The 24,366-nt window shown below is 49.5% G+C and overlaps 1 protein-coding gene across 2 annotated transcripts in view; it reads right to left on the bottom strand.

Moving 5' to 3' along the window:
* The window catches only part of LOC128727871 (cGMP-dependent protein kinase, isozyme 2 forms cD4/T1/T3A/T3B), a 40,087-nt gene extending 25,382 nt beyond the window's left edge, over positions 1 to 14,705 (bottom strand). The window contains exons 1-2 of one of the 2 annotated variants that reach the window (XM_053821822.1): positions 14,585 to 14,705; positions 11,591 to 11,757 (exon numbers count right to left, since the gene is read on the bottom strand). In XM_053821822.1, coding sequence (XP_053677797.1) covers positions 11,591 to 11,757; positions 14,585 to 14,622 — 205 coding nt within the window. In that variant the 5' untranslated portion in view covers positions 14,623 to 14,705. Of the gene's footprint in view, positions 1 to 1,341; positions 2,985 to 11,590; positions 11,758 to 14,584 lie in introns of those variants that run through there. The other variant, XM_053821821.1, reaches the window with a different exon arrangement.
* Between the last annotated feature and the right edge of the window lie 9,661 nt (positions 14,706 to 24,366).

The raw sequence follows: 24,366 nt of genomic DNA, 5'->3' as shown, positions 1-24,366 counted from the left end.
GATCGGGAGGCTCGCGGGCGCGACTTTCTTCGCCTTTTTCGGGTGGCGATGCATCGATGCCCTTCGAGGTCCTGCAACACGGGATCGTGACAGATCGGACTGGTTGGATCGGCATGAGGGGTTTTTGTGCACATCCATTTGGGCACATTCGGTACGGTAATCACGCAAATGGTCGTGAAAATGGTGCACTGGATTGCTGTAAGCCCTCCGGATGATTTTCCATTTCAGCTCACCCCTCGAGAGTGGGATTGTAATTTTCTCGCCTTACATAAAGTGCCGTTTTCAGGCGGCATCATCAACACAGTCCGACACGAAACCACTCGCTGTTAATAGGCGCCAATGGCCGAGCGACTGGAATATGATTTTGAGTGATATTTAATAGTGCCTTAAGTGTAATCGATTCGCTTGCAAAAGAGCAAATTATGCAATTATTTTCTGGGTCGCTCTTTCACCAGCACCCGGGTAGGAATGGAATGGCACAAAAACGGGACTTTATTGCTAATTTATGACCCGCGCGAAAGCGAAAGAAGGGACAAAAATGTCCCTCTCATCTTTGCCAGGTGGATGAAATTAATATTTCCGATTGAAATATTTCACGCTCTCGACTCAAAACTTCAAGATCCGATCGGACATGGGTTCGAAGTTCTTCGACCTCACCAGGACGGATGTCATCTTCCCGCTCGAGATCCTCCTAGTCCTTTGTGTTAAGTAAATTCTAATGTTTCCCTTCACGCCGTGCACCGGCCCAAGGTATCGAAGATAAACATCGCATCGTCACATCCGACGCCTGGGAACGAAAACCGGACCTAGCCGGGTCCAAGTGTTTGCCCTGCCGGGCTAATGGCCAGCCACCTATTGCGCGGGCTTTGGAGAAGCACCCAACGGTCGAAGCAGGACTACGAGCCCTCACCGTCATTTATTGTTATCGGGTAGCACTTTTCAAAAGGCACCATCCATTACGCTAGCGACGCGAGAGCTGTGGATGCAGTTTTGCATCCCAACCCGAGCACCGATGCACACCGATGCAATTCCTCGCGATGCATCCGGCTGGACCGAAGTAATGGTTATGATCTTGACGCACAGCCGCAAGATGCTGATGCAGATGATGATGATGATGATGATGGAGATGAAAGTTAGCAAATGGAGAGAGAGAGAGATAGAGAAAAAAACGCGACATAAATGCCACCATTTGACGGAACATTGCAGCACTTGAGCACTTGCCGTAACTACTCGTAACGAATCTAACGTAGATGAATGTATCAAAAGAGGCGGGAAATCGCATCACCAAACCCCCCAGCAGGTTGGGATAGAAGAAGAAGAGAAAAAACTACAACAACCTACCATCGGGATTGGCGTAGATCTCCTCCACATTGCCGTAGATGGGCTCGGTCGCGATCAGATTGCCCGTGCGGCGTTTCCGTGCGTACGTATGCACCGGAACCAGCGAAGGAAACCGGCCACCTGTCGGTCCAAATCGCGTAGAAGTGACGTACGTTTCCGTTGGGTCTACACTGAACTGCTGCTGCTGCTGGTGTCGAGAGACATTGCTGCTGTTGCTGCTGCTACTGCTGCTTGTGCTTCGACTGCCACCACCAAACAACTTCCGGAACGAGGACGACTTCGAGGACGAAGGTGATGAAGATGACGGCGATGATGATGAGAATTGCGCTGGAGAGGACATCGGCGAATCCCGGTATCCACTAACGCTCTCATACTCCGACCCATCGCCCTCTGGTGGGCCATTTCCGAAGTGCGATTTAAGCAACGCTCGCGGGAATTTCGTCCCGGCCGAGATCGTGTTGTACAGCATCTTCCCAAAGCCCACTTTCTTGCCAGCGCGTTTCGGTTTCTCTGGTTCGAGTCGGGGCAGCAGATCAGCCGGAATGTCCTCCAAGATTGGACGGCCCTTGATCGTGCGGTTCCGCGAAAGTGTGGCCGTCGCCCGCGGGATACTCGCCAGTGACCCATTCCGACTACCCTCGCGGTAGATCTGCGAACAGAGATCGTTGTCCGATCGGTACGACGTCATGCGATCACCGATCGAGAGGTTACTCTCACTGTCATCACTTCCACGGCGGTAGTCTGGGACAGGAGCACGTCGCGAGGAACCTGTGTCGAGTCGATCGACACTTCCGATCAGATCGGTCATCGAAGGTGGAGGTCGCAGCTGATGATCGGAGTACTCGTCCATTGGCTTCTGCTGACGGACACGTTCCTTTCGAGGTGCCTGTTGTGGGTTTAGGAACATTTCCCGTCGATCGAGCGTTCGTTGTTCGGTTCCGGTAGGGCTTTGAGCCGCCACAGTGTTCGAGCGCTTAAGAGTTGCATTTCGTACCGGCACTGGTGGAGCTCGGTCTTGAGCTGGCGAGTGTCGCAGGTTAGAGTACTGGGAAGCGTCAAACTCGGCCATGCTAGAACCTCGCAGAGCTGGTCGTGGTTTGTGCGTGTTCTCGAACATACGCCCACGGACGGTGTGATACTTTGTGCCGGTGATTGACTCATCCGAGTACAGCTCCTTCGAGTCCTTCAGTTCGTCCCATTCTGGGAACTGACGCTGACGAGCGCGCCTAATCGTAGCTGGTCGGTATCCGTTGAGGGCCTTCAAAACACCACTGCTCTCCTGAAACGTGTCCCGACCTTCATCTTCTTCTTCCTCTTCGTCTGGGAGTCCTTCGTCGTCCTCGGAAGAACCAGCCACGTGCGACACCCGGTAGGTGTCCCGACTGGATGGAGGCTGGATGGGTGCCTCGTAAGAACCCGCCTCGTGGTGACTTTCGATGAGGGAGTTCATGCTCGATTGTACTTTGTTCCAGTTCGCTTCGTACAACGCTCCCATCGCGCTTCGTTGTTCCAGCGAAAGACTAGCGTCGATCGCACGACCTGGGTGATGTGTGATCCTCATGTCGCTCGGTTGGACTTTTCAAAATTTTCAAAATTCCTAAAGCACTGACACAAGGCCTAACGGAGATTCTGCAGGAACACTAACACGACACCTCACAAAATGAACCGTGCCATTCTGAACCACGTCAGGAGATTCTGGACGATCTAGCACTTCTCGAATGCACGATGTCTTTGAGGTGTTGGCTTGAGCGGCCTCACCTGGCAGCCTGGCGATCCATCCACCAACGGTTCTTCTCATGTAACACTACACTATTATTTGACACGCTTCACCAACACCGGCTGATGACGCGGGTACAGAGAGAAAGGAAAAACAAATCGTCGAATAAACACGATGAGTCACCGAGCTCCTCGAGGGCGATCGCGAAGTCGAAGGGTGTCCGTGTGCTTGATCACTGAGCCACAACCTGCCGGGCGGTGGTTTTTTGCTTCAGCAGTTTCTTTAACTCTCAACCGCAGTCAAGTTACGCTGATTACGGACTATTCCGTTGGTGGAGTAGGTCACGTTACACGCTACAAGCGACGGTGCTGATAACGTTCGGTTGATGTTATAACTTATGGAATACACTCCGTTTGGAATCCCAACCCAGGCCAGAGGATCACAGCACGCTCCCATTTCTCGCGTAGCAGTGCGAAGGTGTTGTGTGCTGGCATTCCATCGACGGTTTTTGATTTTGGGATTTACTGCAAATATGTCAACATCTCGCCGCAGGTGGGGTGAGAGATCGTTGCAAAATGAGACGTCGCTTCGTGAAAATGCGCAACCTTGAAACATTTGCGACAGACGAAATATGACGAAAAAAAGCGGCAAGCAGCGATCGAGCATCGTTAGTGAGGTGTGGAGACACGATTCGATCTGGTCGCAGCTGGAACGTGCCATTGGATTAGCTTTTTGCAGGCATTTTAAAGTGAGAGAGAGAGAGAAAGAATCCACAAAGGTTGAGCAATGCTGGTTAGTTTAAGGTTCAACTCGTTTTTCCAATCATCTCCCATCGCCACAAAGAACATGATGTTGAGTTTTCCCTGCAAGTGCGGCTCATAAATTCGGTAGCGTCGCGTGCATGACATCGATCACCATTTTCCGGCCCCCCTTTTGGCCGCTGGTGACGCACGATCCTTGAACCGGTTCATTCGTCTCGGCTCGCAAACGTCGATCGCATCCTGGAGCTCGAGAGTTTGTGTGGCTTCCTCGCCCGTTCGCTTCGGACGAACGAGTTTTCAAGGTCTCGCATGAGGCAAGCCTGCTCGAAATCGCACAAAAGCTTGACACAAAAAAGCGAGAAGATTCGAATGGTTGGCAAAATAAGAAAAAAACCCTTAAAAAACAGAAAAGCAAGCCAAGAATAATAGCACGACTAGGCAATCCAGTTTCCGCAACCGATTTTTATTCGGGCGATTAATTTATTTATGCGCATGTGTGCGGTTACTGGCTTTCGGAGGCGATGCTCCGGGTCGATACTCGTTCCGATCGATCGCCTTCGGAAAAGGAGAATGGCGGCATTGTTTGGGAAAAAGCAAGTGATTGCGGTCGATCGATCCAAGCCCTAGTCAAGGTTTGCTGGATTGAGAAACTAGCCTTTCGATAAAAATGCTGCCTTTTGATAAGCGAAAATACCCGATAGTTCCGCGCTTCCAAACACGTAAAATAGGTTACTGGAACATGAATTTCCCGGGTAAATCAATTGCCCAAAACCGACCAACCAGGGTTGCAGGAATGGCGGGTTGCAAACGAGCGTGCGTTTCATCGATTTCGCGGCTGTCTGTTTTGCATTTAGCTGCCGTCGCGAATGCGTGCGTAAGTGAAATTCGATTCCAAGCGCTCACGACAACGACGACGGATGGCTAATTAACGGACGCACGTCAGCAACCGGTGGGTTAGTTCTTTCTTTTGCTATGTTTTTTTTTGTAATTTAAAACAAAACCTACCCTACCGAGGCAAATTAGATACGTTATCGGTTCTACTCTACATACTCTGCCGGCCGAATCTGGGCCAGTAAGACTCTCACCAAATTGGAAGCAAATTGGAAGCAAATTGGTGCGATAGCACGGTCGTTTGTCTTGCGCATCTCCATCAATTAGGTGGCGAGAAGGATGTTTAAGGTTTAATTTATAACCGGCCCAACGTCCGACACGCTTGTAAGAATGCGAGTCCCTCTCGTTCGCGCTGCATTCCGACACGCTTAGAAGGGCCTGGCTGGGGCCAGTCACGCGACACGTCCTTCGTGGGCTAAAAAGGCATTTTCGCTGTCGTTAGTTTCGCGCCGAACAATCGATCATCGTGTTTTATGAAGACAGGGGGAATTCGCGAGTTTTCGCGAATGGAATTTGGCGTGTTTGAGCGATTTTTCCAATGGCACGCGGTCGGTGAGAGCTCGCCTGATCGTAAAGACCGGTTTGGAAGGAGGTTCGATGGAGCTACTTCGAGGTTGGCGAAATCAAAGCCCTACGAATGAAGACGTCGTCTACGGGTTGTTCTTGACACCACTGCGCGATCGTACGCGGCTCGAGCTCAAGAAGCTCGAAACAAACGGCGTGCCGATCGTAATGAGCACGAATCTCTCAAAAGGCCGTTTTTACAGCTCAATAAGGAAGCGACGGCGCGATTGGGCTCGCTCGTTAGGTCGGTTGATCTTCTCTTGGGCTCGATTACCGAACCGAAACCGGCGGTGGCCTTTCAATTTGAGGGGATCGATGTCTCTCACTCTGCCAGCGGTGTGATATGTAATCGATTTTCAATCCTCCTCTTGTTGCGTTTTTTTGGGTGAATTGGGCGCTCTAAATGAGCTTGTTAAAATCGACCCAAAAAAGACCCCAAAACGGGTCTAGTTGAATTGTGTTGAGTACTGGCGTCTTTAGACGAAGGCAATTTCACATTCGCACATATCTTGATCCATTCACAAGCTATGGTTTGAGTGCCCTTCTTGTGGAGAACGCCGAATGAAAATAAAAAAGCTACTACAGAGTAACAATCACTTGAAGTGATCTTTTAAGGACACACAGCCGTACAACGTTAATTATTCTCCACGCATAAGCCTCCAGTGGTCATGGCTCTACCTCTTTTTCTCCTTCGTGCAGTTGGGTGGGGCAGACCTTACCAGAAGCAACATCGGTGCATTGGCTGCAAATGCACCACCACCATCACCATTACAATTGCCGCCGACCATGGACCACACAATGACTCGTGCGGTCCGTTCATAAAACCCCTAGCACGAACCTGGCAAACGCAAATCCAGTAGCGCCAAAAGTGAAACGCCACACGCGTTACCTTCGGCCTCAACATGGAACGGGACCATGGTAAAATGGACAGGACACCCCGTAAAAAGGAAAACGCCTCCCCCAGCCAGAGGGTGAGGCACTTACGCCGCTGGGAAGGAGTTGTCACCAAACAACGTCCAGGGTGGTGATTGCTCACCAACGCTCGAGACGCCAAATGACATAAGCGTGTGCACGAAAGACGAAGACCCGAATGTTGGTGACTTACTCACCCCCACGTCCTAACAGCGAGTGGGGAGGGGGAGAGGCAGGTGGAATGCTTACGTCCTTCCCCATGACTCAGGGAAGGTCCGGGAGGTCGTATAGCTGAGTAGCGAAAAAAAAAAATCCATCCTCCCACCCAACCGAGACCAACCGGTTCTTGGTGTTGCCAGTCGCGAACTTCCTGGTCATATGAGGCGAAGAAATTGACGCTTTATGTGACCGCTAAACCCGCCATAAACCGCCTGATCGGTTCTCTGGTGAAGGAGACCCTCGTTGGAGGTAAATAGCAAAGGTGTTCTATAGCTCAGCTGCGATGCAAGATCAATGTAAACCCCGCCCATAATCCGTCGAATGCTCAAGCGCACTTAACCCGTCAAGGAGGAGGTATAGAACTACGTCAGCCGTGTCCTTCACTGTCACTTTCGTTGGCTGCCTTAACAAGCAGACACTGTACAGACTTTCACGCAACGGAACGCGTCAGATTAAACATCTTGGAGTGCGCGTCTGCTGTTTGACGTAATATTTCAAAGCCCAGTGGAGATAAGGTTAAAGCTTCACCCATCCCGAAAACCACAAATAACACCAGCAAAAATAAGCCTATCACATCACTAGAGGATCACTTTCATGCCACACATAAATCCCCCTCGAAACGAAGGGGCCTGCTGGAGGCGTTCAGCTCTGAGGAACGGGTTTTTTTTTCGTTTTACTCAAGGTTTCCACCCCACTGGGAGGAGGCTGGGCTTTAGAGCTCGTTACACACACAGTCACACACACGCAAAATCACGCACGGTTCGTTCGTTTTCTTGATCCTTCACCATGCTGGCGTCACATACCGAAGTGTAGCACGAAAAGGCAAAAAAAAACAACTTAAAACACGGTCGCCTTCTCTCCCGGTACTGCACCACGTCGAGTGCGGCCGGGAATGCGCCCTCTAGAACCCGCAAAACGACCAAGAGCGCACGTGTGCGTGCGATCGTGGCTGCGATTGATCGTTCACTTTGGCTGGCCGCCGTTTGGTGGTGGCGATCAAGCGCTGCTATGCTTTCCGCTTCTCTCACCAGACGAACTCGCCGAGCAGAACGGAGCAGAACCGCAGCCGCGGCCAACGTGCGGACAAAGACCACTGAGCGAGTGGTCGCGGAAAATAAACAAAACAAACGCTGGCTCGCGGTGGAAAAGGTCGAACACGCGAACCCCTCCCCGGACCGAGACCGAGATTGAGCGAACCGAAAAAACGCGCCTGCTGCGTCGACGGGACGCGAAGCGAAACTGAACGCTGAACGATCGTGCTTGAGCCGCTCGAAAGCTCGCTGGGATAGTGGGGGCAGAAATAAGGGTGGTTGCGGTTGTTGCACTAAGGGCTGGTTATTGAGTGAGTAGAAAAATATTTTTTTATTTAATTGACTATTTTATGACAGTCAAGTCAACAGTAAACAAATTATGAAATATATTTAATTTAGAAATCCTAAAATTGATGAAAGCTCTGAATGTTTTTTTATGAAAAATATTTGATTTATTTTAAGAAGTTAATTTATATGTGGTATAGATAATAATATTTCATGATGGTTGTACTTAATTTTTATTTTCATTCATCTTATTCAAAAGAAACTCATTTAAATATGTTGTAGCATCGACTTTAATTCCCCACCAAATGACATTTATGTCCACTCTCGCTCCCACAGTGCAGTACACTCTCTGGAAAGCTTTTACTCTCCACGCGTACGATCGCTCTGTCAGAGCTGCTCTGTCAGAGTGATCTTTGTCTGGTGATCAGTGCAAGAGTGGGGACGGCTCCAACCACTGGAGCTCCGAACGCAATGCAAATCCGGATGTGCTCTCTGCTGGAGCCACGACGGAACAAGAGCGCGCAAGAAGTGTGATTTTTAAAGGGCAACGGTTCAAGGAAGAAGTGACGGGGTGAGAAGAGGACGTCCGCCACCCCACATCAACCCGCTAACGATGCGGTCTGCTACCGAGAGTGTTGGAATCTAGCGATAAGATAAGCGAGTGTAATCGGATGTACTCCAGCGCTTGTTTGATACCGGCCATCGCAATCTGACAGCGATCAAGCTCTTTTTCTGTGTTAGGACACCCACCGATGGTTGCAATGCACGTTTATGGCTGATGAAGAAAAATTGGAGCTCATGAACAGAGTTATGGCCCCTAAAAAGGCGTAATTTGTGTATGCTTAATCCTCCCAAAAAAGACACGACGACTGCCCACAAATCACGACGACCAGCAACACAATCGCCGATGTCTCAATGCTGTTAAACAATTAGTGGGCATAAAAATATTCAATTAAAATGTTACAGCACGCGCGCGGGCGAATTATTAAAAACGCCCAGGCCCAGGGCCCTTCACGAGGCTCCTCGAAGGGCCGTTTTGGGCTAACGCACCGTCGCAATCTCGTGAGAAGCGATCTGTACCGAATTGCCGAATCGGACGCGTTGATTGCGAACCCAACCAACAATGGTGATCGAATCGGACGGCTCGAGTCTTCTGCGCCCAACAGATGGAGCGATCATTCTCATCTTTAACCCTGGCATTTGCCAACGACTCCATTCGCTGTTGAACCCACGGGGGCGATCGTACGTCACCCCCAGGTTGACGCGACGAAGCGAGGCCATTGTTTGCGAGACTGGGGATGAAATAGAGACGCGATCGAGATTGCGATCGATGCAGACCTGCATCATAAAGCAGACGATCGGTACCGCGGTAAACGTGAACACACCCTCCCATCGTTTGAAATAGGACGCACGATTTGAAATAGGACAGCTCGGTTGGATTCGTCCAACGGCCACGGGTTTGAACGCATTCCAAACTCGTGTGTCTAACCGCCAGAGGGCTTGAAAAAGATGTCGTCCTTCGAAGTGAAGCCGATAGCTTGGTGTTGGGTTTTGAAACGCGACCTCAAAAGTAGTTCTGCAGCTTCAGAAGCTCGCACGCGATTGCTGACCACACCCCCACCAAAGGCCACCGGTCGACCACTGGACCACAGGAGATCAGCTCCATCATCGTGACCTTGGAGGTGCTGTAAACCAAATTCTTAGCCACGCAACGCGCCTGTGAACGGTGCAGATTTAGATTGTCCCTCGAGCCAACCCCCCTGTGGGGTGGAAAAGAAACGGACTTCCACTAGGTCTATCAAGTTGGGTCTATTTCTGGCGGCTTGTTGTGGGACGAGATCAGGCAGCCAAACCCAAGGCCACTACCCCACCGGTTCTTAGTGGCATGAATGCGCACGGGTCGTTGTCTCAAACCACGCTACTAGTCAGGTGGAGGAGGCAACAGCTCGCTAATTGGCGGGTTTTGGACACTGTCCGTCCGCGTATCGGAACCGGCCCCGGGAGGAAACGAACCCTCGAAATCGGCAGGCATTGTTGGTTCGATGGCAACATCTGCTAATCGATTCGCTCGTTCTCGAAAGCCCCGGGCCGTTAGACACGCCGGAAAATGCCACCCATTAGCGTGGCACTTACGGAGGGAAAACGGAAGTGCAGACACCTAGCGAGGCGCCTACGGTCATTTGTATCGTGACGCGACGCTGCCCGACAGTCGCTAGTGGAGCGTTAAATTATGCTGCACGCCTCGCAAGAGAGGTGCACAACATACACGCTTTTGTTTCGGATTCTTCTTTCGCTTTGCCGAAAGGGACGCTCCGGGGGTTGCTCAATTTGATGGCGATCGGTGGGATGTGTGCTTTTTTTTTTGTTTCTGCACTCGGCCGTTAATTTTCACCTGATTTTCTGCCACGATGTTTTGCATAATATGCGAAGCGGCGCTTCTAGCGCACGTGTACGGGTTTTTGCGATCATCAGAAAATCGAGCAGGGCCGGGTGGCGTGATAAATTATTCTGTTTTCGCACTAAAAATTAAGACATTTATTAGGTGTTGGTTTCGATTCAGGATAGCAGCAGCACATCGCGCTGTTATGTTTGAGGAAGAGAGTGAATGTTTCCTGAAGCGTATCGTTTTCTGATAAGATCGCACACCACAAACTATCCGACAAAATAGGTTTGTTTCACATAAACGTGCACAGACGAGTTATGCAACGAAAATCAATAAACAAAGATGTCTTTCTGTGGTTATTATCCGGTAAACGCACCGTTCATCTGCTAAACAAACGGCCAACGATGGGCTTAAGCATCGATGAAAGTAGAAACTGTCACGATGAATGCCGCCAATTGAACAAGCGCTGTTTCGTTCCGTCGTGCCGCTTTCTTCTGACGAACGGCAAGCATTTCTTGGCAATTACTTTCTTCTGAAAAGCGCAAGGGAACGCTTTGACGATGGTTAGATAATTCATCGATTGTCATTTGATCTGAAAGCGAAAGCAATCGTCCACGTCGTCGTCGTCGTCGTCGCCGTGGATCGTCGTCGGATGTCTGGTGGCCATTCGTCTTCGAGCTGCGGTCGGCAATATTTCAGCCCAACCGGTGCGAAAGCCCATTTTCGCAGCGCACAGGGTCCGTCTTTCTCGCGTGCGATTCACCGCGCGGTAAGATCATCGATCAAGCCGCTACATCGCACGCGGAGACGCCGTTTTCGTAGAAAGTGAAAATGAGGGAAAAATCTACCTCCCAACTGTGTGTATGCAGCCGTTGATCGGGTGCACCGTTCGTCAGGGATGCTTTTCGTTATGTGCAAACGTTCAGAAACCGTGTGATAACAGGCGAGGTACACTCTTGTGCATTTCAAATGCGGAATAGCCACACAACAGCCTTACGGCAGAACAACTTGATAGTATGGTTTAATGAAACGTAATGTCTCACGAGATTCGCAAACAAATATTTTTCATATTCCGGTGTCAATCAATTATATGCATATGAAAGTACAGTTGATTGCCTAGCTGCTTCGTACATATTCTCTCCAAAAGTAGGCAAATGTCGACTTTGTCGACTACAAATAAAGTCGCTATAACGAGTGCGCCTCAAAGTATGCAACGTGCATACCACATACTCGAATTCAATTCAGCACGAATTGCAGTAATTTCAGCAGAGGTGGATTGAAATACGTTGCATGTAGATTCTGCGAATATTTATGTTAAAAACAATTGTTAAACAAAACGAACAAGTTAAAGCAACAATTTTGCAAAATTTCCCCATATTCACATTACAATTTCCGTAAAAACATCATTCTTTTAGAATACTGCATGAACAAAAAATTTCCCTTATCAAAATTACAAAAATAAAACGATTTTAATAAAAAGACTTACCTTCCATGACGTACACGATACTGCCGACATCTCCCTCCTTGATGATAAGGCTTCCAGCAGCATACTGCACTGGGTACATGCAATCGACGATCTCGCGTATTTGTGTGATCTCCAGGTTCTTCATGAAATCATTGTCCAGAATGGCAGATTTGATTATTTCACGGGATCTAAAACGAGACGGCAAGATCGAAATGGTCGGCTCTCATTAATCACACAAATCGCAAGTGAATGGCTAATTAACAAGCAAATGGAAACCCCGCACGCCACCATTATGTTTCCCTGTTCCTCGGATTCCCCGTCACGATGATCGATCGATGGTCGAATCGAAATAAGACAGACCTGGGGAGAGAGTTAATCATGCAATCGCCTGCACACGTGCAGTCACTCGTTGCATCGCTCCGGTAAGACAATTAGCGTCAACATGTGCAAACGCTCGATTTGCCGATTGTGATCATTAATCACAGGACCGCGCTTGCGCTCGCTTTTAATCAAGTATATTTCATCGAAAACCCTACTAAATTTTAGTCGACACAACGATACGCATAATATGCTGAATAAGACATCAAAGGACATCGAAGCCAGAAATTCTTTATTAAACAACTGATCTGAAATTATCTGAAAATAAACAAACATTATAGTCCAATAAACCCGCAGAAACCTCCCGTCCCGTTCACTGAAGGACCGCCCGCTGCGACGGTACCACTTCGTCCTACGCTTTCGAAGGGTAATGAAATCTGTCAACCGTCGGTCGTACCTTAGCGAGATAATAAATCCATCCGAAATCCCACCGCTACCGGTGCGGCAGTGGAACCGGTCGCCAACATCCCGAGACACACTCTCATTCGTCAGAGTTATTAATTTTTACGATTACGGTCGAAAGTAGCGAACGCATAAAACATTTAGCGAAAGATCGTTACACTGGGAATGGAGGCAGAAAAAAAAAACAATCCACCATCCAGTAGCGATGGAAAAGGGCGCGATCGTAAGGCGCGATGCACGGCTTATGCACCTCGCAGGTTAATGAAATTGTCATAGTTGTTTAATGGTGACAAGCGATGACTGCAATGGACTCGAGCGAGGGCATAAAATTTAAGACCGAACCGGAGCAAACGTATTAGCTGCCGAGTGAGCCGTTACGGACGGCGGAAAATCAGGTGGGCATAAGCCCGTGGGTTTGAGGTTGCACCGAAAGGGCAGCCGGTGTTAAGCCTCCACTAGGTAAGCGTAAGTCGAGCGCAACCTCGCTCAACGCAGACGCGCGTATGGGCGTACGCGAGACGTGTGATCCCATGGAGTGCAAATGTCAGCCACAGAGTTTCTGGGGCCGAACAACGAGATCCAGGTGGCCCCCTCGTAGGTGGTAGACACCGACACCCAGACAAGCTGGGCTCGGCACGTGCTCTCGGTGCTATATTGAGCCCAAAATCTCCACCCTTCAAGCCATCACGGTGTGTCTGGGAATTTTTGATTCATTTTTCCCGCAACGAAAAGGCGCCCCTTTTTTCCGAGGGTGAGCATTTCGATGTAACAGTACGCGCCCACGTACGCGTGGCTGTGCTCTGTTTTTGGGGAAGTATGGCCTCAACCACTATATTATTGTGTGCCTGCACCGTCGTCTACCACGCATGAGTAATGGTGACCTTTTCACGCGCGACGTACGTACAATTATTAATGAGGTAATTAGCAGCTGATTAGTCATCGGCTAGCTGAGGCGTTTTTGGGCTTCTCGATTTGTCGCTCCCGTTTTGGGAATGAATTAAGCTCAAGGTAAAAGATGCGCGATCGCACGCGTTCTGCCCTTAAAAAGCCCTACTAAAACGCTGGAAAAGCCGGCACTTTTGAAGATGAAAATGTCTATTCCAGTTTGCATAAAACAGTGTTTAATGCAGAGTGTATTAAATAGCACGCCATTAGGTCGTAATGTAGCCTGAAACACGACTTCATGCCGATTAAACGACATCAAACTAATATACTCGCCGTGGAACACTCCACTCTATCGAAAGCTAGAGCGGAGTACTTCTATCAACGTCAGAGTGCAACAGATTGTGCTAATTTCTCGCCACAGCGTATGCATCTTGCACTCAACTGTCTCAACTCGGCAATGTGTCAAAATGCGTCACCAATCGCGCCAGTATGTTCCCGCAACAGACACACAGCACCACCACCAGACGGTGCCGTTGTCGCCTCGGATTACCTCTAATCGCCAGTGAGGTATTAATTTAGATTGAATTAAATCGTTCATCAACATTAGCGCTGCCCCGTTCGGGTTGCAGAGTTGCATCGTAATGCAACGGCATCACCGCGTGGCATTAGCCGCGTGCATCGACCCTACGCAAAGCCACGGTGTCACCCGGACTGGCCACTGGGCGGATGCTCGACGCGATGCACGGACCTACGCACAGGTGCGACGAACCAACGGGGTGGTAAAGGTGGTCTAATCAGTGACAGAATTAATGCCGCTTAATTTGCGCCACGGATACGCCGCCCGCGATCGACCGGCCGGAGGGTGGAATGTAAACATTTTAATTAACTACCACCGGACACGCGAGCGTTACCGAAGGCGAAACGAAACCGTCTGCGGTTCGATCGATTACACGCGACCGTGCTGGGGAAGATTGCATCCTGCGTGGTTTTGAGCGTGTGTTCGAAAGGAACTTGCGGGTCTCGTGCAGGATGCACGATATTCTGGCTTCTCCATCCTAAAGTGTGTTTCTGGTTCTTGAAACCAGTTTCTTTCGCGATTGCTACCGCACGAATCTCATCGCCTTCTCACGCGCCACCAACGTTGTGCGACCGGAAAACCAAACCCACACTCACTCACGTCCCGGCTGAACGGAAGTGGCGTGAGAATAGCTCACTCGCCCGACGCCATTGGTGCCATTTTCCCGCTATCCTTCGGCCTGTCACTCATTCTCTCCCGTCGCACGGAGGCCAGCCAGTGGTTGCGTGTAACTGGAGCGTGTGAATCGATCGCCCTCACGGAAGCTGACTTACAGCGATGATTTGGGGATCTTGATGAGATCGCCCTGCATTCCGGCGAGCGAGGAAAGCGGTTCCGCGCTGATAGCCTGCCGTTTGATGCGTGTCTCGGTGACGGGCAGGATGCGTGTGTTCTCCACCCCAGGCGACCAGCTGTCGAACGTATCCTCCGAGCAGCGTTTCTCGATCATCGCCTTCGTGATGGGTCGCACCTGGAAGAGCGATGGAGCAGAAGAACCGAAGTTCGTTAGTGAGGTCCTTTGATTTCGGGGTCGAGAAAGACAAACGGATTCGCACTCACCACCTGCCGGAACTTATCGATCTCGTTCTGCAGCTCGTCCAACCGATCGTCCTTGCTGAGTGATTCCTTCTGCACGAAGATGAGATTGTTCGACAAACGGATCACCTTCTGGTTGAGCTCACGCACTGTCTGGTCTTTCTCCTTTAACTCTTTCTGCAGCTTCTGCAGCAACTCATCGACACTAGCCGTCCCGTTAGCTTCTTTGCCGTTGGCTCCGTTCAAGCTGAAGTTTGGCGGCACCGAAAGATCGCTCTTCGTACACTGGTAGTACTCCTTCAGCTTGCGGTACTCATTCTTCAGATACCGGATGCTAATATCCCGATCGCGCACATCCTTCTCCAAATCGACGAGCTTCTCGTTCTGCTCGCGTAACGTTTCGTACACGGTGCGAAGCTCACGTCGCAAGGCTACCACCGTATCCTCGATGCTCCGATCGTACTTGCAACCGGTAGGCGCGACAGAAGCCACCGGACGCCCACCATCCGTGGTGCTCCCGTTGCCGGTGTTGCCATTTTTACCACCCTTTCCGAGCATGCCGGTCCCATGGTGGGTCGACTTCATTGCCGTCGATTTGGAGGATGACATTTTCGTCCACTAGTCAGCCTCAGGAATCTCCAGGAATTCCCGACTCGCTTTGGGCACGATCAAGAATGCAACCCAAAGTCGGTTGAAGAATGCGTCCTCGACTCGACTCGAAATGGTTACCGACGCGACGTAAAATCTCCACTGGTTTAAGACCTTTTTCTTGTTTAAAACTCCGAGCTTCCAAATTCCAGATGTCACAGAGCGGAGGCAGAGTGCGCGCGCACACGAGAAAAGCAGTCTGAGATGAAGATGTCCCGATGATCACTTTACACAGGAACACATACACTCATTCGGCTACTGTACGACGCCCGGGGCGGGACATCTTAGCCATACTCTCGAGACACACTGTCGGAACGCTGTTTTTGGTGCTGTAATTGGCTTGTACTGAGATGTTCACTGGAGTTGCCGTTTCAACATGATGTCGTGGCATTAACGCCACGACCTTAAGATGCTCGTTGGAACACACACACAATACCACACACACACACGTACACGCACTCTTGGGCACGTCGTTTGGATGACACTTTAATGGTCTTGTTTATACGTGGGCTGACGACGACGAGGATGGCGAAGTTCGCGAGGCTTCACTTCACATTCAACACCGGGAAACGCTGCACTGGCACTGTTTATCTGTCGACAAATCGCTCGTGTGTTAGGCGTGGTTTCGTAAGGTTATAAAGGCGGACTATAAATGTTTTTTAGGGGTGAGCTTTCGTGGAGCCCGTCGTGGATCATTCGCGATTAATTAGTTCGTCATTAGCGAACCCACTAGAAGACGATCGTACTTCGATCGTGCCCTCCCCCAAGGTGGTGTTCAGTGGCACGGTTCTCATGGCGTGATTCCGACCGTTTACAACTCGAATGATTAGTCGTCCTTGGACAACTCCCACCCCGGGAGAAAAACGGCATAAATTCGGAACTGGTTTTTCAATTTTCTAAATGCCGCACTCGATCGATGGCAAGCACGTACGTGCGGATCGTGGCAATAAAAAAAATATGCTTCTCTCAACCTTCCACGGCGCAAGTGAAGGAGCGCGAATTTTCGCCGCCGGAAAATGATAATAAAAACCCGCGCAAACCACCGCACGTAAACCACTTTCCATATCGATGAAGCCGTCGCCAGACCGGGGGCACCCGGGCGGGCCGGTTTTGGGGCCGAGTCCGTTCACCGGACAATCCCGCACGGACACGGTCGATGGTTCCGATCCGGTGGTTCGTTAAATTTTAATGATCACCAACAAAAGTCGCCACATCTAAGCCACGCCGCTGGTCGACCGGTGGACGCGTGTCTGCGAATTTAATTGAGTAAATATTGTTCCCATTTTTTGTTTGCTGTCCTTTCTGCACGCGACATTACTTGACTTTGTTCCCGGGCTCCCTCGTGCGATCACTTTACAAATGTCCTTGATAGTATTCAACCATAAAAGGAACAGGTAGACGGGGGAAAATAAGGAAAATGTGTTCCATTACGAGCGGGATTGGTAGAAGAGTTATTTAAGATGTCATTTGGTGACATTACCTACTACTTGACACTAAATACTTTATTTACAAGCTGTTCCTGTGTTGATGATTATTTTGTAGTTCCTTAAATCGTTCGAATTTCAGCCCGTTTCAAAAACAAAGCCCGGACCCTCAAAGCAGAGCACACATAATTATCCTGATTTTAATGCCTCGCGATCACCAGATAACGATCCCAACCCTTAACGGAGGCGCAGTTATGCAAGCATCCGAAAGCAATTTAATGAATTGCACAATGTTGCCCTGCTTCGTTATTAAAACAACGAGTTTGCTTCGTCCTGAAATCATGTTTATTGTTGTTGCTGTTGCGTTTTCGAGGCGTCTGGACGCCTTCTTCAGGACGTGTGCCCTTGAGGCAGCGCTGTAGGTGGTAAACGATGGCTCGTTAAGGATCTTAATTGAATTCAAACAATGAGGCGGGCGGTACCGCGATATGCATAGCTGCCGAAGCATGATCACCGTCATTACAACATGCTGTAATCACCATGCCAAGGATCACCATGCACGGCCCGAAGCACCGTTCGCTGCGAAAACGTCTTAATGAAGCAACATCGAAACATCGATTTCGGTGGAGAATAAGTAAAAAAGAAACATATGCACTGTTTTAAGCCGAAAATCCCTCGTTACGGAATGAAACACGATCTCCGAAGATTGAAGCCCACGCCTGTGCGGTTCGCGCAGTTTACTTTCGCCATCCACACCGTCAGGATTGGCAGCTTTGAACCAAAACAGAAATAAACAAATGATAGGCCACAAATCAATCGCTGATTCGGCGAGCAGCAAAAGCAATATGAATAAGCGTGAAGCCATCACAGTCCCGACGCGTTTCTTGTGCTTCATCTTCTTCCTTTTCTTACCATCCTCACATGCGCATGGAACACTCGCACCCGAAAAAGGACCTCCTTGGCGGGTTGGATCTTGGTACCCGATTTGGCCAAACGCGTTGCCGCGGGCGTCTAAATTGGCAAACCACGATCAAAAATCTACGGTGGGTCGCAATAAATTCGCATCTTAGTGCCCTCGGTCAAGACAAAAGCCCGACCCCCGAAATCGGATCAATTTTTCGCGCAACTTTACGATAATGAACCCCCGCCGGTGGCGTAAATCCTATCGAATGCACCCGGGAGAGAAAGGATCGATCGGGCACGATCGACAGGCCCGCCGTCCCGATTCGGTCACGCGAAACGGTAATGGTTTTGTGCGAGACACGTTCATCTGGGGTTGGATTTTTTCTTTGACCACTCATTCGGGGAGCAATCTAAAGCTGAGAGTTTATGGACTTCTTACACAGATAATCGGTTGTTTCTAATGTCTGTCAAAATCGTCATAAAAACTCTCGTCAAAATGGTCGTAAAATTTAATTTCAAATCATTCCTATCTTGTCTAATTTATAATCCGCATTCGAATGGCTTTTCAGCACCCCGAACACCGATGACGGTTGTGGCCTCTCCCTCCCGTGTTGGTCCATTCCCTTTCGAGCCCTCGCAGCCGATGATCTGCCTTAATGGAAGCCTTCATCGAGCGATGCTTGAACGAATTATCGATCGTTCAACTGTTCAACAGGCCCGGCCGGAAACAACAGGGCACCCAGGGTTTCGTCCTCGTTGACAGCCGGGGACGCACCGAACGTTGGCTGCAAACGCAAATGGTTTTCCACGCGATGTCAATCATGTCGGGCAAAGGAGAGATCTGACAAGCGTGCGTCAAAACGCGATCGTGAATAATAAACGGTTTGAATCGATTTATTCATACCGAGCGAAGGACTGACTGACACACGGTGGCGCCTGTCAATTGCCGAGTTGATCTGCATATCAGACATCAATGCAATGTCTTCATAAGACAGGTCAATTCTGTCTGAACAGGCCCTTGTGCGCTGATGCCAATAAACGTAGTTTTGCAAATGTGCACCGTCTGTAGATCAGCATGATTAACACATGGCACAGATTTGATCACCAGAACGCATCGAAATTTTCAATTAAAAGTTTCCCATGCATCTGAACAAATAAGCCAACGAGAAGAAATCTGAAGATCCGAAAATCTGGTTATCTTAGAGACCAATCGCACCGCAAAAGGCGTGTTCTTTTAGGCACAAAACCCGTTCACGACACCCAACGATGTTCGATAAGCGACGTTCAAGCTCATGTTAGCCTGCGTGGAAATTACTGAAACGATCTCCAGCCCCGAAGGGAGATGATTATCCTGCGTGTATTAAATTTCCTTTCGGTCACGCCCAACGACTCCATGAAGTCGGATTAAAAAAGTAACGCCACCGGACAATGAAGGGCATTCAGACAGTCCTTTCTCCAAAGGGCCACCCCAAAACCCCCGAGATGGATTGCTCTAATTATGGGCGCGGACAGTTTGCATTTTTCTTTCGGCGTTTGTCGGCATCGCCGGCAACATATTGCCGCAATTACGCTTATCTCAAGCGACGGCGACCGCCGGGTTGACTTTCTCGCCTCACTCGAACCGAAAGAGTCAGCCCGGTCCTTGGGGACAGATCTCCAATTAGTGCACCGAGCACGTTGCTCTCCAGCAATGGTCGGAAGCATAAATCATGCTGGCTGTCATCGGGGTTGCCCCGAATGCAGCAGCCAAAATTGGGCCGCCCAGCAAAAAAAATACACACCCCACGGTTGCGGTTGGTTAGCGAAATTTGTCGCATGTCAGCGAACGTGTTCGCATGGTTCGATCGTAACGTACATGCATCTGGCTCTCGGGTGGAGCAGAAAAGTGCGCTTCCTCACCAGGCTCACGTTTACCGAATAAATTACCCGAAAAACAGCCGTCGCTGAACGCGCGACGAGTAGCTAAATTAAATTTAATCATCATCATCTGTTCAGCCTAATTTCGGGCACTTGCCATCATGCCCACCTCTCTGCCTGGGGCAACGCATTTTTAGCGGAGGCGCCAAATTTTGCCGCAACACCCGCTGTAGATGCGCACACGAGGGATGTAAACAAACCGTGGGGGAGGTTTTTAGTTGAACCAAAAAAAAAATTGAAAAGCATTTCATGCGGTTCCACTAGCAAAACAATGTCCGAAAAAGAATCGACCACCTCGAGCAAACGGCGAAATTTCACTTTCTATCGCAACGAAAATAAACCGATGGGCCACGCCAAAACAACATGACCACGCCGGCCGGTCTGCTGGCGTGATTTTATCATCGAGAACCGTAGCCGCGTAGCCAGGGAGCTGGGTTGAGGGTATGCCCGCGTGCGGATTTATTTATATTTTCCGCGAGCACAATGTGCGGTGAGGCGTGCGCGCGTCGCGAATGGGTTGAGAAATGTGCTTCCTTCGAGCTCGGTTCGTTTCAGAGCGAAAGGAGATGGTAGTGTTTGAGCGGCTGTTCGAAAAGGCCGGGTTTAACGCTATCAAAATAGTCTTAGGAAGCCATTTGTCAGAGGAGCTCCATTAGTTGGCGTGATGGAAGTGATGAAAATGAATAATGAATCTATGATGAGCAAAGGATTTATTGAGTTCCCTTCAATAAAACCCCTCTCGATTGTATATAAGATTAAATTTAAATGAAAAACGCAACAAAATATTGTTGTAAAAAGTAAGATCATGATCACGAAAGAACGTGCACATGATCGCGAGTCACGATGCACGCAAGATCGAGTCGGACAGCGCGTAAAAACGCACTTCCTTTCACCGAGCATAATCGCAACGAGTGCGCATTTAAATCCCGCTCAAATTGCCCATCAAATCATTGGTCCCTTATCACGCTCAAATGCGATGTCGATCAACGTCCACGAGCAGTGCATAAAATTCCCGTTTTCCATCGAACCATCGATCGGAGGTACACCAGCAGAAAAAAAACCTCCCAAAATGAATGTACCAACGGGAAAGAAAAACGCGGTAAAATCGTTCGCGTGCTCACCCACCAAAAAAGTGCCCCCCGGTAGCAAAATATGTCCATTTTTGCACCGAACGCTGTCCATCAAACCCGCGCGAGTGAAGGGAAACTGTAAAGCAACCTCTCGAGGGACAGCCATTTTTGGCACTGCGTTGTGCGGATTGTTGTTTTTTTTTTGTCTTCCACCACTTCGGCTGGTGAATGTTTTGAGACTCTCGGGAAAGATCTTTCACCCGCAACGATGCGGCCACTCGGCTGCCAACGACGATCACCCCACAATCCCGTCAATCAACCGAGCGGGCATGCAAATTCATCCGACAGTTCTTGGCTTCCGTGAGGCCATTTCGCCACGGCCCGTTCTGGTGGAGGGCGCCGACCGGACAAATGACTGATTATTTGCTTAAATCCACTTCAGAAAAATCGCTTCCCCGAACGATCGCCTGATCGCTCACTTTCCTGCCAACCGATTCGAACGGGCCACCAAAGAAGCAAATAAATAATTGCCCGTTACTGTCGCGAACGGGCGATTCACGCGGAGGAAGCGGAATGTGCCATTTGACAGCGCGATCGCGAGCCCATCTAGGAGACACGCACGCACACAAGTGTGCCAACGAAAAGCGGGGAAAAAAAATCAACACGACAAGATAATTTGCAATGCCCGTCGTAGGGTGTTCCGCCGAGGGAGAAGGTTGCTGGGAGCGCGCGGTTGATTGGAATTAAAATGTAGCTTAACTAAGCTAAACCTCCGCCGTTCCGCGCAAGGACCTCGGATCGGTTTTCCAGCCTTTGCGCGCGTTTCGTGTCGCTTGCACGCCCCGCCAAGCATGTCGTTGAGTGTGTTATACACATCGCCAGACCGTAGGTTTAACATGTATTACTTTTTTCCCCTCACAAAAGTGCTGAAGGCTTCCTTGGAGGAGGGTTTACTTTTTTTTTCGCCCCGTTGCTGCTTATCTTGTCTCTTATTTGTTTTCAGTTTGAACAAACAGAACCAACCCCAGACAAGGCATGAGTTAACTCGATCCCCGTCGCTCGTGCGCTTAGTTAGCGAACTAATTTCTACATTCCATTACCGGCAACAGGTCGACAAGGCGATGATTGAAGGGTTCGTTCACGACATTGTGCAATCGCAAACGCAGGAAAGTGCGCACGGAATTATGAAGTTAGCTTAAGCCCCACTTCTAACCGTAGCCATCAATAATTGGGGGCTTTAATTACACGTGCGAGAACGACGCCGATTCGGAGGTACTAATGTGCGGCATGGCAAATGCAACGATCTGCATCATGCACTAGATACAGCAAAGGCAAACAAAATGGGTCGTAAACATATCGCCCACTTCCTTCTTAACCAAGGCGCAGCGACAGGTGCACCCATTTTGTTCGGTGAAAAGTGTTCGACGCTGGACAGGATCATAACTTTCGGCTTCATTTATGTCGTCGCGAATCGATGGCGAACGGAAGTGTAAATACAATACGTTACCCACCCGCCAGCCAGGCTCAAGTGTGCATCTGCTGCACACTTGGAGCTATTTGCGGACGGTGCGATTGCAAGTCCCATCGAATTGATTTTCTATTTTTACACTCGTCACCGGACTCAAGCCGGCTCACGTGTGGCACATGCGTTCGATGGAAAGCTGCTTGAGAAATAAGTACAATTTACGGTTAAGGATGTGTTTGATGGGAGAGATTAAACAGCGATTGCGTGATCGACTGAGACGTATCGTATCGAATTGAAGGGAAGCCCGCTTGGACGTATTGGGGATGTTTTTAAAGGACTTTAGTTAAAAAATTAATACATGCTCGCCCGGGTCATTTCGCTCATTATCATTATTATTCTTCAACACTTCAAGAGGGAAAATCGAAATGTATCTTCTATGAGTCATACATTTAAATGCTCGACAAAGCGATTGAAAGACGTTACGAATATTCGAAGAATTACAAATCTCCTCCCCAATTGAGTGAAAGGAGCCAACCACACGAGTCCTTCCCCCGGCTGGTGATGAAAATGAACCTGTCAGGCTAATGTCAAAACTTTTATTACTCCCCGCGAGGCCGGATGCTTTTATGGTGTGTCGTAAAAAAAACGGGGCGCGATATGTTCGTATACCCTTATTTATTTTTTTTTTGCTTGAAAATCGCACGCTACGAATCACGCCACGCATCCGCCGGGAGCGTCAAGATATGCTGTCAGTAATTTATTTAATTATTGCACTTTCGAATGGGCCACCCCAAAACGCACGCAAACCCACGGCGGAGGTTGTTGCTACTTTCCCACTCATCCATTCCCAGGTATTATTACTCAATCAGTTTCAGTTCGTGAGCCGATCATCACGCACCACCGTGATGGCGCGTGAAATGGAGTCAAGATTTTGCAGAAAAAAGCCACCACCGCGTGGCACGCGAAGCCCCTGCGAGAGATCGCCGTCACAAGGCGTTGGGGAAGCAAATCCAATAATTTCTGTCACCTGAGAGCCTCCGGCGATGGTTTAGCAGGTGAAGCTGTCCGACTGGGCAGTGACATTTATCCGCTCAGGTTGTCCATGGAAGGAGCTGTCGGTTAACTCAATTCGTGCAAATTATACACTCTCGTAAAGCCCGCTTCGGTCACGGTACGGTTGCAGGAGATTATCGCCAATTAGACGGTTTGGAGAATCGAACTGACTCGCAGTGCGTCTCGATCGTATCGGAACAAAAATAGCTCAAACGGTGCTGTTATACACACGATTTGCCACAGCGCGTGTCGCTGTGATGCCCGCAAAAAGAGTCCGATATCGGGTGAGCTTGGAATTCTTTCAAGCATCAAAAGCGGGCCAATTGTGACTCCCATCTGCAACCTTTCAGATCTAAGATTGCAACCGTACCTCCACCGAGTTGACGTGCGAGTGTCAGCAAATTGGCATGTACACAACAGCCGTACATGAGAACCCACTGAATGGTGGATTAATATGTATGATCGTACCTAAATCCACGACAATCACGAGGAGGACGACGACGACGACGATGATGATGGTGGTAACGATTCCATAATTCAATCAAAAGCTTCATCTTGTCGCATTGCAAACGGCATACCGCTTGCGAAGCATACGGAGCCCTTGCTGCCAATAAATCATCCATAATGTTCAGTTTGGAGCACTCAATGCGACGGTCCAAGGGCCCTGGAGTAAATCGTTTGCAGGATTTATTAAAGTACGCAGCACCGGCATGACCGTGTTACCTAGCATTAATCTAATCTAAAACGGAGATTTTTTTCTCTTCTCTTCCAACGTTGGATATTTAAACTGCCACAGAGCCACAATAGCACGGCAGAGTGATCCGGAGCGATCTGTCGGATCTCCACAGAATGGCTCTCAGCCTTGAACGGCGAAGGGCACCGTGTCGGGTCGAGCGTTGGTTGAGACAACGGAATGCTTCGCAAACCTCAACGAGGGTTTTTCCCCCCCATTTACGATCAGGGGTGTTTCCATTGGGAATTAAAAGGTTCCCAATTTTAATTCTCATACGACTCGGACGCACGTTTTTGCTAGCGGAAAC

Source organism: Anopheles nili, chromosome 3, assembly GCF_943737925.1.
Source record: "Anopheles nili chromosome 3, idAnoNiliSN_F5_01, whole genome shotgun sequence".
Classification (NCBI taxonomy): domain Eukaryota; kingdom Metazoa; phylum Arthropoda; class Insecta; order Diptera; family Culicidae; genus Anopheles; species Anopheles nili.
This window is presented reverse-complemented; position numbering and strand designations above follow the sequence as displayed.